This window comes from Rattus norvegicus, chromosome 7 (assembly GCF_021556685.1).
Source record: "Rattus norvegicus strain SHRSP/BbbUtx chromosome 7, alternate assembly SHRSP_T2T, whole genome shotgun sequence".
NCBI lineage: Eukaryota > Metazoa > Chordata > Mammalia > Rodentia > Muridae > Rattus > Rattus norvegicus.
The window spans coordinates 102,861,705-102,875,352 of NC_141540.1; the positions used below are offsets into that span (position 1 = coordinate 102,861,705).

A 13,648-nucleotide genomic window follows, 5' to 3' on the forward strand; every position below is an offset into this window, starting at 1 on the left:
GTCTCTTGAATAGCCTTGGCTAATCATTCAGAAGAGAGTTCAAATGTCTAGGATTAAAATTTTAGTTAGGTGGTCTTTGGGACTAAAAGGGAACACCATCAGTTCAAATTAGCAAGCTTCGTTAAAACTAAATTATATATGTCTATACAAGTAGTTACATATATATGTATATATACAAATATTTGTATGATAATGTTTTTGTTATTTCTCCTTTTATAATTAGTATCTAATATGACGTCTTGTGGCTTTCCCAGGCAACCTTATTGTTATTTTACATATCTGTATTTACCTTTCTAACCCTTCCCTGAAGAGCCTGCTCTCTTTTCCTATTTGCTCTGTCTCATCACTTGTATTAGTGCAATGAATGAAGTGACCTGGACTTGAGGCTGGAGAGATAGCTGGACAGCAACGGACCTGCTCTCAACATAGCCCCAGAATCAACTAAGCTGGGCTCATAGAGGCTCACAGAGACTGAAGCACCAATCACAGAGTCTGCATGGTCTGCACCACATCCTCTGAATATATACTGTGGGACTGGGGGTGTCTGAATCTTTTGCCTGCTCTTGGCACCCTTTTCCTCCTCTTGGGTTGCTTTCTCCAGCCTTGATATGAGGGTTTATGGTTAGTCTTGTTGTTTCCTGTTATGCCATGTTTAGTTCATATCACTGAGAGTGCTGCTTTTTTCTGAAGAGAAACAGAAGAGCAGTGGATCTGGGGTGGATGGCAGGGGTGGAAATTGGAGCTGGGAAGAGTGGAGGGAGGGGTCTATTGTGGTTAGGATGCATTGTTTAAGAGAATAAATAAAATAGGGAAGAGAGAGAGAGAGAAAGAGAGACAGAGACAAAGACAGACAGAGAGAGACAGAGAAACAGAGACAGAGACACAGAGCACTGCTCTCCCAGAAAGCTCTAATGAGGTTCCCAGTACCCACATTAGGCATCCCACCAGCTCCAGGGAATTTGACAACTTCTTCTGGCCCCAGAAAATACATACACACACACACACACACACAGAGAGAGAGAGAGAGAGAGAGAGAGAGAGAGAGAGAGAGAGAGAGAGAGAGAGAGAAAGACAGACAGAGAGAGAGAGAGAGAGAGAGAGTACTCTGGCATGTCTTACTCTATTGGTCCATCTATTGGCACATCTTACTCACTGAGACTCTTACGGCATCCATATTCTGTTCATGGAAATGGAAATAATATTGTCTATTTGTCCATATTATGGTAAGGATTAAATTAAATCAATGAATTAATTAAAATTTAAATGTATTTGCAAATCACATAGCTTACAACTGTTCCAATGCTACAATAAGAAGGAGATGCTTTCAAGATTTCAAAGAGCTCAGAATAGCCATGAAACTCCCGGTCTTGATCAAGTAGTGATTGGCTTTCTGTGAGCCATGTTCATGGTAACATACTTCCGCTAATCAATCAGTTTTATACTTAGGTGTCTTGATATGTATTAGTTGTAAGTATGTGGGTGTGCATATGCCACGTGTGTGAGTAGTTGCAGAGACCAGGAAAGGGCACTGGAGTTACAACTCTGTAGGAACTGGGATTACAGACAGTAATCCCACAGAGCCAGTAATATGCAACTGGGAACCTAAATCTGGTTAATACTCTTAAAAGAACAGTAAGTGTCATTAACCTCTGAGCCATCTCTCCATCTCCAGAGTCGACATTTAAATAAGGGATGCTGGAATGTAGATCCGAAGAGAAAAATCTAAGCTGCCATTGTCAAAAGCTACAGTGATGGTGTGAGATATGACTGAATCCTATTTCTTCACCAATCTTTATTGAGCACTTTGTGTGTGTGTGTGTGTGTGTGTGTGTGTGTGTGTGTGTGTGTGGTAAATTTCAAGATAAAATAATAATAAGCAATTAATATTAGAATTATCTCCTAAGATGCTATCTCATGGTCTACTCTGCTTCCCTGAGCCTCAGTTTCTCAATCTGCCAAGGAAGCTGCTTGGGAGAGACATGCTCAAGGTAGTTTCCACTATGACCTTTCGCATCTAATAATTCTCTAATGCCAAAGTTTAAGCGGTAACTGTAACACCCCCCATACACACACATGCCACTTCTAGACTATTCTTTTTAAGAAATAAAAATCCCTCTGTTGGTTAACTTAGCTGAATAACAATATCTGAAGATAATCTCTAAATTTCGTTTGTGCCTCGGGAATCCTAAATGATGTCATCCCAAAACAATGACACTTAGACCATTCATGAATGACTCTACCACATTTTCCTGCATTATCCTCAGTGCAGTCCTCTAAGGGGGTATTATCGACACATTTTACCAGAGAGATCATGTAATCTTAAAAGGATTAACCTATTTGCAACCCTGAAAGGAATTAGCTTAGCAAAGGCCTAAAATCAGACCTCCTGTTTATACCCTCTCCCCTCCCCTTTCAAGTGCCTTCATGATTGCGACTGGGAAAGGCGGGTTCAGGGACGTGGAATTTAACCAAAGAAGTTAGTTAGACCAGGCCAAAAGCCCACAGCTCCTCTTCAAGCACCGAGAACCTTGGAATGGGTTAAGTCCCCTCTGGCTCAGTCCCAAGAGACATTAAATTCACCTGTACTTGCTCTGAAATAAATCAGTGTCCCTTTCTGCTCCGCTGTTGTCTGGAAATAATGCAAATGCCAGGGCCTGCACTGTCTTTGTGCTTCCCTAGAAGGATGCACTTAATAAATTGTCCCTTAATACTGTTAAAGAGACATTTTCCTCTTACTCAGGAGCTTTTGAGGTTGATCGCGGCTACTCACCCAGCGAGGAGGACATGCGTCTTGTCACTGGGCCCACTTACTCCTGTGGCCTCTCATTGCTCCTTGGCTTCTCGCTTTATTAGGTTCAAGGATATGTTCTCCAGCCTGTTTGTTGAGACACAGGAGTGGCTGGTAATCGAGATGGGGTCTCTTGTTTGTGCTTTGAATTTGTTTCACGTGTTTGTATGTTTATTTATTCGGGTGTTTGGAAGCTGAGGGAAAATGGTCCATGCCATTCATCATTTGGAAGAATGCCAAGCGGTTTCCACAGAGGACAGAAGGCATTGGTCTCCCCTGCAGGAAGCCACTGCTGCTCCTTAATTGTTTGCTGGAGGAAGAATCAAGGGTAAAATTTAAAGTAAATGGCTGGCCATCTTGTGCTAATTCATCAAAGCGTGTTTCGAGTCAGTAGTCAGAGCATGCATCAGCCCCTGGCGCCACCAACTTCCACGAGAGTGGAAACATTAGCAGAGCTCCAAGCAGACGAAATCCTTAGGAGGCATTCAGCAGTGCTTGAAAAGCAAAGGAAGAGGAGACGGCGATTTCTATGCATACTCGTGCTCCGTTTCCCACATGGGAAACACCAGTTGTCTGTGACCTAGTTATCAGAGAGAGGAAGCTGGGAAGAAAACTCACAAAGCAGTTTACTGTGTGAATCCCGTATTCTGAGGCACCCTGTGTGCTGAGAAAATAATTAACATCACCTACTTGACTCTTGTCCTTTTGCACAGATATTTTTTGATAGTAATAAAAATCAATCCACAAAGGTAACTCGAAAGGAAGGGCAAGGTTGGGGGGAAGAGGGGTAGAAATAGACCACAGTGTAACCCAGGTTTATGAGAAGCTGAAAGCGTTTTTGAAAATCTGTCAGCACAGTCTCCAGTACACACACAGTCTGTCTCCCTCTCCTCTTCCCTCATTATGTGATTACTTCTGAAATGGTCTGGGCTCTTAAATCATCACTATAAAGATCTTTATTTTTGTTTTTCAGTGTGCAGACATTCATCTCCTCTGTAAATATTTATTGAATCGTACCCTGTAGCTGGCACTATTCAAGATGCCAATGATATAGCAGTGAACAGGACAGACAGCACGCCTGCCCTTGTGGAATGTGCTTCTTTATTGCAGGGCTAGAGAATCAACAAGGGGAATACGGAAAAGGCACCGTGGAAGAGGAGTAGTCGGGGGTTCGAAGAACTGATCAAAAGAGGGGAATTGAAATGTTGGACAAGGTAGTTGAGATCTTGAATAAAATGAGGGTGTAAAACCCTACTGAAGAGGTCCTTTTTTAGTAAAGTCCTGTCGGGGAAGAGCCCTGCTATGATTGGGTCGTTCATAATACTGTGGACCTAAGAACTGCGGGGAGCGTGGGTTGGTTTAAGAGCAGGAAGGTAGCCAGTGATGTCCTGCACAGATGAGTGAAGGGGACCAGTTAAAGTCAGAGATCTGGAGAGACAGGTCACAGAGAACCTTGTGAGTTACATTGAGGAGTTGTTTTAACTATGATTAAACAAGGTGACAAAACCCCCTCAAGTTGATTAACTATGTCACCTTCTAAAATCAGAAGTCCTTTCTTCCTGTTAAGTCAAAAATCTCCTAGTCACACAAAGAAGAAATCTAAATAGTAGTGGCCCATGCTTCCAGAACCGTCCTAAATTCCCCAGGCTTACCCAAATACTGGTCTAGAAGATTAATTAGAAAACATTTTCTCTCCTTATCTTCTATCCAGAGAGTTCTTGATATGATACAATATAATAGAGTTATCATAAATGGCCATGAGAGTTTATGTTACTAATTTATGCCATATAAAGTTGGAACTATTTTTAATAAATTAGACTTGATTAAATATTATCATTATTTTCAATTCTGAAATTTTCAATGTGTATTTAAGAACAAACAAACAAAACCAAAACAAAACAAAAATTCCAGGATTTTATGGCTGGGCAAAGGTTGTGTATACCTTTAATCCCAGCATTTGGGAAGCAGAAGCAGGCAGATCTCTGTGAGTTCCAGGATAGCTTAGATTACCTACAAAGCCAGTTCCAGGACATCCATGGCTGTTAAACAGAGAAATCCTGTCTCAAACAAACAAGCAAACAAACCAACACAGGGCTTTACTGGTAGCTCTGGTGGACCCAGAAGTCATTATGTAGGCTAGACTAGGCTTCATTACATCAGTCTCCCTGACTCTGCCTTCTCTAGCTGAGATCACAGGTGTACGTCCCTACAGCTGACCCAGTCTGCAGTTCTGAGTGGAAAGGAAGGGTGATCGTGTGTCTGGAACGTCAAAGCCACACCAAATCTAGGCACGTACTCACTTAAACATTTCTTCTGTGACTCTTGGTGGCAAGCAGTGTGAACAGCACTTCCATAAGGAACAGGATTAGAATGTAAGAATATTTATCTGGAAAAATAAACTCATTTCTCCCCCATAGAACCCCTGCAAAGATAGATATTGTATAGAATGTTTATCGCTCAGTTTAAAGAGCAGTGAACTCATAGCAAGGACCAGACAAAGGTCTTTTTCTGAGGATAATTTCAGAATGAATTACTGTGCTGCTCACATAATTAAATGCAAGGAAGTTACCATCTGTAGATCAGACAGGGCTCTTCACATGAGAGAGGAAATTACTAAATATATATTTACATAGTTCTCATGAATATGCATTTTGTAAATGCACAAATATGTACAATTACATGATAGACTGTTTTGGTTCCTATCTTCCGAATATTTAATACAACTGTAAATGCTTAATTCATATTTACAGGGGATGATTGAACAGTTTCAGAATTATCCCAAGCCTTGCTAGAAACAAGATTGAGTGTTTCTAGTTTATCTGTACACCAAGAATTGGCTAATGGAACCCACACTAACTGATTCAATAATGATTTTCTTACAAAGCCTATTGAACAAAGCAGCTGGCAAAAGCCAGTTTCTGTTATGTAGCAGACAGACTTGATTCTAATCCAATGGTGGCCGACAGAGCCCTGAACTGGATTCCGTTAGTTTATTGTATTTCTTTCTGGAACACCCCTCATCACTGAACCTTAGTTCATGAAAAGCTCGCATTCCACCTTCAGTCTCTGCTTTCTATGCCCAGAACAACACTCTTTAGATTAACGGCAAGATTCTGTTATGACATCACTTGTCTGTAAGATCTGTCTTAACTTCCCACTAAAATTTTCTATGGTTCCATTGCTGGCTCCTGATGCTTGCTACATCCACATACCTCTTCACCTTTCTCTCTATCACTATCCTTCCACATATAATGTCACTAATTTATGATTTTTTTTCCTCTGTCTTTATGCCCACTTACTCATAGAAACACTCCAAATCCTAGTACAGAGCTGACTACTAACAGAAAATAACTCAATAAACAGAAAAAAAGGAGGCAATTGAAGTTCAAACTCAGCACAGGAATGGAGCAAGGACAGTACAGGAGAAGACTACTGTGAATGCACGTGACACGTCACTGGCCAGCTCTCCAGTACTGTGCCAATTTCATATACAGGATAGCTCATAGGAACAGCTCTGATGGGGAAGACTCGCTATGCTATTACATACGCATGAACTGTTAGTGTTAGAGTTGCCTCCTGAGACTGATCTAAAAATTAAACACGTAAAAAAATTAAACTATCCATGCCTTAGACAGGGGGTGGGGTGTGTGGTCAGAACATATCAATGGTTTTGTGCTAGTATGGGCTTGTTTGCAGAGTGATGCTTACCTGGAAATTATTCACATAAGCCAAAAGCCAAGATAATCTATAAAATATGGCCCATCATTGTAGTGTCAAAAGAAAAGGATTTTCAAATGAAATGATTAAAGCAGGCATATTGCCACAAAAATAGAAAAAGCTAAATCTTGGGAGGAAAGTATTTCATGAATACCAAACATCAAATTGCTAAAATATTTATGCAATTTGGATAATGAGGAGATGAAGGCACCAGAGGCTAAAAGGTGTGTTTGGGGCAGATTAAATTCCATTTACAACTGAGAATTAATCTAGTGAAATCATTCTATTAACTTACCTCCAAATCCAAGATCGCTGCAATACAAGTGAGAACCAGTATCAATGGGATCAGAAGACAATACAGAAACAGCCAAAACTCAAAAGACAAAAAAGACCAAGGGGTGAAGGTAGGAGGGTGGGGGAGGGGGGAGAATGAGAGGCACACTCTAATTCTCCTATCCACAGATGTCACCAACATTCTGGTGAATAAAATTGTTGGCAATTATCAGAACCACATTCTTGTAATAAGTGAATAGTATTTATAGCTTGCCATACATATGTGGACGCTTAAGTGAATGTTTAGTGAACTGTAAACTGTGTGGGTTCAGTTCTGCTCAACTAATCCTATAGACCATAATTACATAGTCTCAAATCTATGCAAACCCTTCAATTATCAGGAAGACTTTCTGAACCATGGGGGGCCAAGTGACAGCAGTTATCAAAACCCTGTTGCCCACATGGATGTAGAGAAAGAAGTAGAGAATTTTTAAATCCTCAGTAGCACGATAAACTAGCTAACGAAAACTACCCAGTTAGGAAGTTGTTTGAAATGATGTCTCTGTTCATAACATTCGTTCGTCTCTATGCACCCAAGGGATATAACTTCTATAGTCACAGATCTATCACTGAAATCCTAGAAACAGTGTTGTTTGCTCAATCATGTTTGTTACCAGATTGTCTTTAAGTGGTGCAAAAGGAAAAACAACATGTATATTCAACTATCTTGGATATGGATCGATCCTTTTACTTTATTAAATTGGGCGTATAGAGATGTAATTTAGAGTCTCATAAGTGTTTCAAATAGTTGTATACCTGCTACCATCAGATAAAACTTGCATCACTTCAAAATTTTCCTCGAATAGAAAATACATCTTCCCATTTCCAGAAATGTACTGATCTAGTTCTGCCCCTATGTCTTTGCCTTTACTAAATAATTTCAAAAATACAGTCAGGTAGCACAAAACTTTATGTGGGGCTTTACTCAGTCTGGTGTTTATGACAGTCAGCAAAGATGTAGCTGAGCTTTTTGGTTCAATCCTTATCCAGATATAAACTTTCTATTAGTCACATTGTCATGGTTAACTTTCTGTTGCTGTGAAAAGCACTATTGACCAAACGCAACTTGAAAGACACAGGTGTATTTCAGATTATAGATGAAAATCCATCATCTCTATCCTGCCCACAGTGAGATGTATACTCAGCCACCAATTAACAAGCAAGAAAGTGTTCCCACAGCTCCCTGGTGTCTCTAGACTGTTTCAAGTTGGCAAAAAGAGTACAGCTTCTATGTATTGTGTAGAGCAAAGAATTTCTTTGTGACAATTTAAATACATGTCTACACTTGGTTTATTATTGACTCCATTATTGTCTATGTACATTTCTCCCTCTTGCTGGTCTCCTTTCTGCTTACAAGTGCTCTCTCTCTCTCTCTCTCTCTCTCTCTCTCTCTCTCTCTGTGTGTGTGTGTGTGTGTGTGTGTGTGTGTGTGTGTGTGTGTGTGTGTGTGTGTGTGTGCATGTGTTTAGATTTGGACAAAATATTTCTCTGCCCAAGACAATAAAGTATTTTTATAAACTTTTCAACTTTCAGGTACCTGCATGTTAATTTCCTGCGCCTTTCCATTCTTCTCCTCATCAGAGCAATCACTTTCTAGACCGTGGCCTTATCTTTGCAATGATTTTTTTTCTTCTTAGTGTTTTATTAGCATGTAATAGTTATACATAATGCTGGGTTTGCATAGTGACTCCTTTGTATGTGAACACAGGGTACTTTGATCCTATTCACCCTGTTGTCCCTTCTTCCTCTCTTACTCATCACTTTCCTCTTCCTAAATAGGCTCCCTTCTACTTCTGTATCTTTTCTTTCTAATGACCCAATGTGTTTCGTTGAAGTTGCTTATAGAACCATGGATGATGGTTTGTTTGAAGAATGACACCAACTTCCCAGTGGCCACTGTACAAAATGTCTTTCCCTCCACCATCAACTATAAACTATGTATAAATCTTCATGAAGACGTGGGTCCTCCTATACTCCTCCCTGTTCCATACAGGATAATGATGTGCCCCCAAATTTGTACAGATTCTGTGTAGTCAATCACAGCTCTGTTGAATTTGAAGTACAATAGACAACCATGTCATGCCCAATACCCACTGTTCAATACTATACCCCTTCCCTATTCCAGCTTCTTTGGCTTTTCTTTTTCTTATATTCCCCCCTTATTCCCTTTATAACATTCCCTAAGACTTGGAGAAGGTGAAGTTAATCCTCACTGGACCAAGTATTCAACAGTTACTTTTTCTCACCCTTTCTCCACTTGGGTCTCTGCAGTTGCTTCTGTTCATTGCAAAAAATCTCTTCAATTAAAGTTGACAGCAGCACAGTTGTATGGGCATGAGCACAATGACTTAGAACACAATTGATAGGCATATAGTTTCCATTTAACAAAAGAACAATAGCATCTCTCCAAGAGCCTATGACCTTTCCAAGCCACATCCAGATGTGAATTTCCTCCCCTGGAACAGGTCTCAGATCAAATCCAATCAGAAAGTGTTTAGTTACCCCCATAACAGACTTGCCATGATTGCACCGGTGAATATTGTTACACACAGGGCCCACAGCTAAGAAGCACTGTTGCGAATTCTCCCGCATCAGATGCATCACACCATCTAACACTAACAACGTTAGCCAACTGGGAGGAAAATCATAACCATACCTCATTTTCTTTATCTTCTTCTAGCAATAGGTATCTAGGCTAACTTAATAATTTGTCCCTTGTGAAAAGTGTCGCAATAAACAATGATATAAAAGCATTTTCTTTTCAATGTGAATTCAGATTTTGATATTTTGCATGTTATAAAACTTTTAGATAATTCTAATTATCTGAGTGGTGTATTTGACGGTTTTCTTTAGCCGTCACCTAGTTGCACCAAATGCTATATTTCCAGTAACCATGGCAAATATCAAAATTTGCACTGACAGAAGTACAATGTTAGTGTGATCCTGTGCTATTTTGCCATATATATGGATTCATATGTTCAAGCTACCAAAAAATAACTCCATTAGTCTCCTTCAAGACCACTCTACCTCTCATCACTATTTTTTTTATAAATAGCCTTAAATGCTTTCTACTTTGACATACTTTAATAAGCAAATCAAGATGTGTTTGTTGAGGTTTGGCTTTTTGCTTGTATTGTAATGCTAAATACTATCTCTGGGATGGGTGGCACTCTGTAACCTTATCCCCCAAGTTATCCCTGTATGGTGAGTAAAGAGATAGGTGGGATTTGGGGGCTCCTTTGACCCTGGGCTTGATGTCAGAGCAGAACCCCGAAGAGAGAGAAAAGGTGGAGGGTGGAAAAGACGCCATGGGTTAAATGAATTATGAGCACATGGCCATAAGAGCCGGCCAACTGGAGTTAAGAGCTGCCGAGATGGAACATGGCAAATTGTAACTCTGGGTTATGGATGGGGAAGTAGATTCTAATACCTTAGAGCATAGATATCTACCCAGATCTAGTGTTAATTAAAGTATATGATAAAGATAACAGTTGTGTGTCTTTTATCTGGGAACTGAATGGTCTAGGTGGGGCAGAAACCCTGTCTGAGATTAAATATTTACAACAATGGTTTGAAACAGAAATGCCCCCACATAGCCCCCTATATTAGAACACTCTGTTCCCAGTTGGTGGCATTATTTGGAGAGGTTTAGGATGTGCAAGGATGTGGAGCTTTTCTGGAAGAAGTTTGTCACTGGAGGTAAGCTTTGAGATTGTATAGCCTCATCGTACTTCCAATTTTCTCTCTGCCTCCAGTTCGTGGTTGAGATGCAATTTCTCAATGTCCTGTTCCTCCCACTGTTATGGTCTTCTGGCTGCCATGTCTTCCTACCATGACAGACTCATCTCTCTGGAACATAAAAAGAAATCAACTCTTTCTTCTATAAGTTGCTTTTGGATGCTGTGTTTCATCACAGCAACAGAAAGGTAATTAATGCAGTCAGTGTTGTGATTTTGGTGTAAACCATCAAACACAATAAACAAATTTCAAAGAGAGAAGGAAAGTGTACAGACTCACACATATTTTTATTCTTTCTCTTCTGTACTTTTCTTCCCTTGTGCCTAAGATTCATCTTATTTTGTCATTTACTTCCTATTTAAAGAGCTGTATTTTGAGAAAACCCTTTCTTGATAATTCTTTGAGTTTATTTTCCTCTGAAAATATCTTCATTTCATCTTTATTCAAGGTGGATATTTTCTCAGGATACAGAATTCTCAGGTAGCATTTCCAGTCTTTTATGAATTGGCAAAAATCACTTTCACTGTTGCTGATGCCAAGAAGTGCATGCTGACAGGAGCCTGATATAACTGTCTCCTGAGAGGCTCTGCCACAGCATGACCAATAGAGATGCGGACCCTTGCAGCCAACCATCAGACTTAGCACAGGGACCACGATGGAGGAGTTAGAGGAAGGACTGAAGGAGCTGAAGGGGTTTGCCACCCCATAAAAAGAACAACAATATCAACCAACCAGACCCTTCATTCCTCCCAGGGACTAAATCATCAACCAAAGAGTACACATGGAGGAACCCATGGCTCCAGCTGCATATCAGGCATCAATGGAAAGGGAGACCTTTGGTCCTGTGAAGGTTCAATGCCCCAGCATAGGGGGATGCTATCACAGTGAGGCAGAAGTGGGTGGGTGGGTAGGGCACATCCTCATAGAAGCAGCAGGAAGGGGGATGGTATTGGAGGGTTGGGAAGAGGAAACTGGGAAGGAGGATGACACTTGAAAGGTAAATAAAGTAACCAATAAAAGAAAAAAATTACTGTCACTCACAGCTTCTGTGGTTTCTGATGAGACACACATTATCATTTGTATTCTTTTCCTCTGGCAATATAATGTTGCTTCTGTCTTACTTAGTTTTTAGGGGTTTGGTTATTGTGTATTTAAGTCATACAGAGTGTCTTGTGCAAGCAGCTGTGGATTTCTCAGAGCTCATTACAGTTAAGGTTTCTGAACACATTGTATCTATAGGGCCGTGGCTTTTGAGAAATTCGGTCATTATTTCTTCAAATAACTTTTAGTGCCACCTACATTTTTCTCTCCTTCTTGGACTTTCATATCAGTGTTGGATCTTTACATGAATTTTACAGGTCACTGTAACTCTGGGTTTTTAATTATCACATACAGCATTAGGCTTCATGATGTAGTTTGCGGGAGAAGTGGTTTAGTTGATTTTCTTCCCCCATTCTTTTCCCATCCTCTTGGTCCTCTTATCTTTATGCCCACCATCATATCCTGTCTTCCATGTTCTTCGCTTGTGTGTACTCTTGGTCTCCCCACCCTCCTTCTATCCTCCCCTTGTCCCTCTCACAACAGCCTGTCTAGTTTCCTCATCTATCTTTATACTCTCGTTCTGAAGTCTGGCTTCTCTGTTTATGCGTTCCTTGACTGCAATCTTTCTCTTCATGGTGCTCAAACTGAGACCTTTTTATCCTTGAACCTTAAGTTTCAGTGAATTTTACTCTGCTGTTGAGAAAACCCAGTGACTTACTTATTTTATTAGTTTAAATACCTTTTTTGTACCTGTTTTCAAAGTGTTTTCATGTTTTTCTTTTTATATTTTTATCAACCATTTTATTCATTTACATTTCAAATGATATCCTCCCTTCCCAGTTGCCCCTACACAAACCCCCCATCCCATTCCCCCTCTCCCCCTTCTCTTTGCTTCTGTGAGGGTACTCCTCCACCCACTCACCCACTCACCCACTCCCACCTCACCACTCTAGCATCCCCCTACACTGGGGCATCAAGCCTCCACAGGACCAAGGGCCTCTCCTCCCATTGATGTCAGATAAGACAATCCTCTGCTACATATGTATCTGGAGCCATGGTTCCCTCCATGTATACTCTGGTTGGTGGTTTAGTCCCAGGGAGTTCTGGGTGGTCCAGTTAGTGGATACTGTTCTTTTTATAGGATTGCAATCCTCTTCAGCTCCTTCATTCCTTTGCCTAAGTCTAGTTGAAATATTTTTCAAATGCGGGCTTTAAAATGACTGCTGGACCATGCTTACATCCCTGTTGTATCTGTGTCTATTGATTATATTTTATGACTTCTTTCCTGAACTTTTGGCATTTAGGACAGTGAAATGTAATTTCCCACAGTAGTAACTCTCTTTTCTTACCAAACCAACAAGAAGAAAACAGCACCACCCCATAACAACTTGGCAGAGGTAGAAGTCCAGATGTCTCCCTTGGTTGGTATGTATACTTAGAATGGAAGCTCCATATTACTCCTGGATGGGTAGCTGTTTACCTGCACCCAGATCCTCTGTTGCTACCACTCTGGCTGGCAGTGCCTGGTGATATGGGAGGCGATGGGAAATGGGGAAAGGATGACTTAATTCTTTCAGGGGAAAATGAAAGTCTCAATAGTCTATCCTCTCCAATATCATCTAAAAAAAGAAACTTTTCCTTGGCAGAGTGGGCATCCAGGTCCCCATGGCACTGACTGATAAGATGAGGTAGGGCTATGGTTTTGTCTGCCACACGTGACAAATGAGGGTTGAAAGATTTCTTTCTTGCTCAGCTGCCCTTTTCTGATCCTCTGAATGGAGAAAGACATCTTCTCTTGTGATTTGTTGTCCCTTTTCTACATTTATTGCCATTTTCAAGGTTGCTAGATGCTCCAATCCAGTCTGTGATTTATGAGAAGAGGAAAAACAACAAAAAGGATAAGAAACCCCTTGGCCCTCACTGCCATGACATTCACCGAGTGACTCTAGTCTCATACCAATCTTCCTTCTTTTCTCCACTTTTCAAAGCTTTTTCTTGGCTTTAGAAATAATTTCCAAAACAGTTCAAATA

General features: G+C 40.5%; 1 protein-coding gene across 2 annotated transcripts in view; it reads right to left on the reverse strand.

Annotated features, from left to right (window-relative positions):
• LOC148004814 (uncharacterized) overlaps positions 1-2,904 on the reverse strand; it is a 129,133-nt gene extending 126,229 nt beyond the window's left edge. For both annotated transcript variants that reach the window (XM_087559809.1, XM_087559811.1), the window contains exon 1: positions 2,771-2,904. In XM_087559809.1, the coding sequence (XP_087415935.1) occupies positions 2,771-2,786 (16 nt within the window). In that variant the 5' untranslated portion in view covers positions 2,787-2,904. The remainder of the gene's footprint in view (positions 1-2,770) is intronic.
• Positions 2,905-13,648: the final 10,744 nt, after the last annotated feature.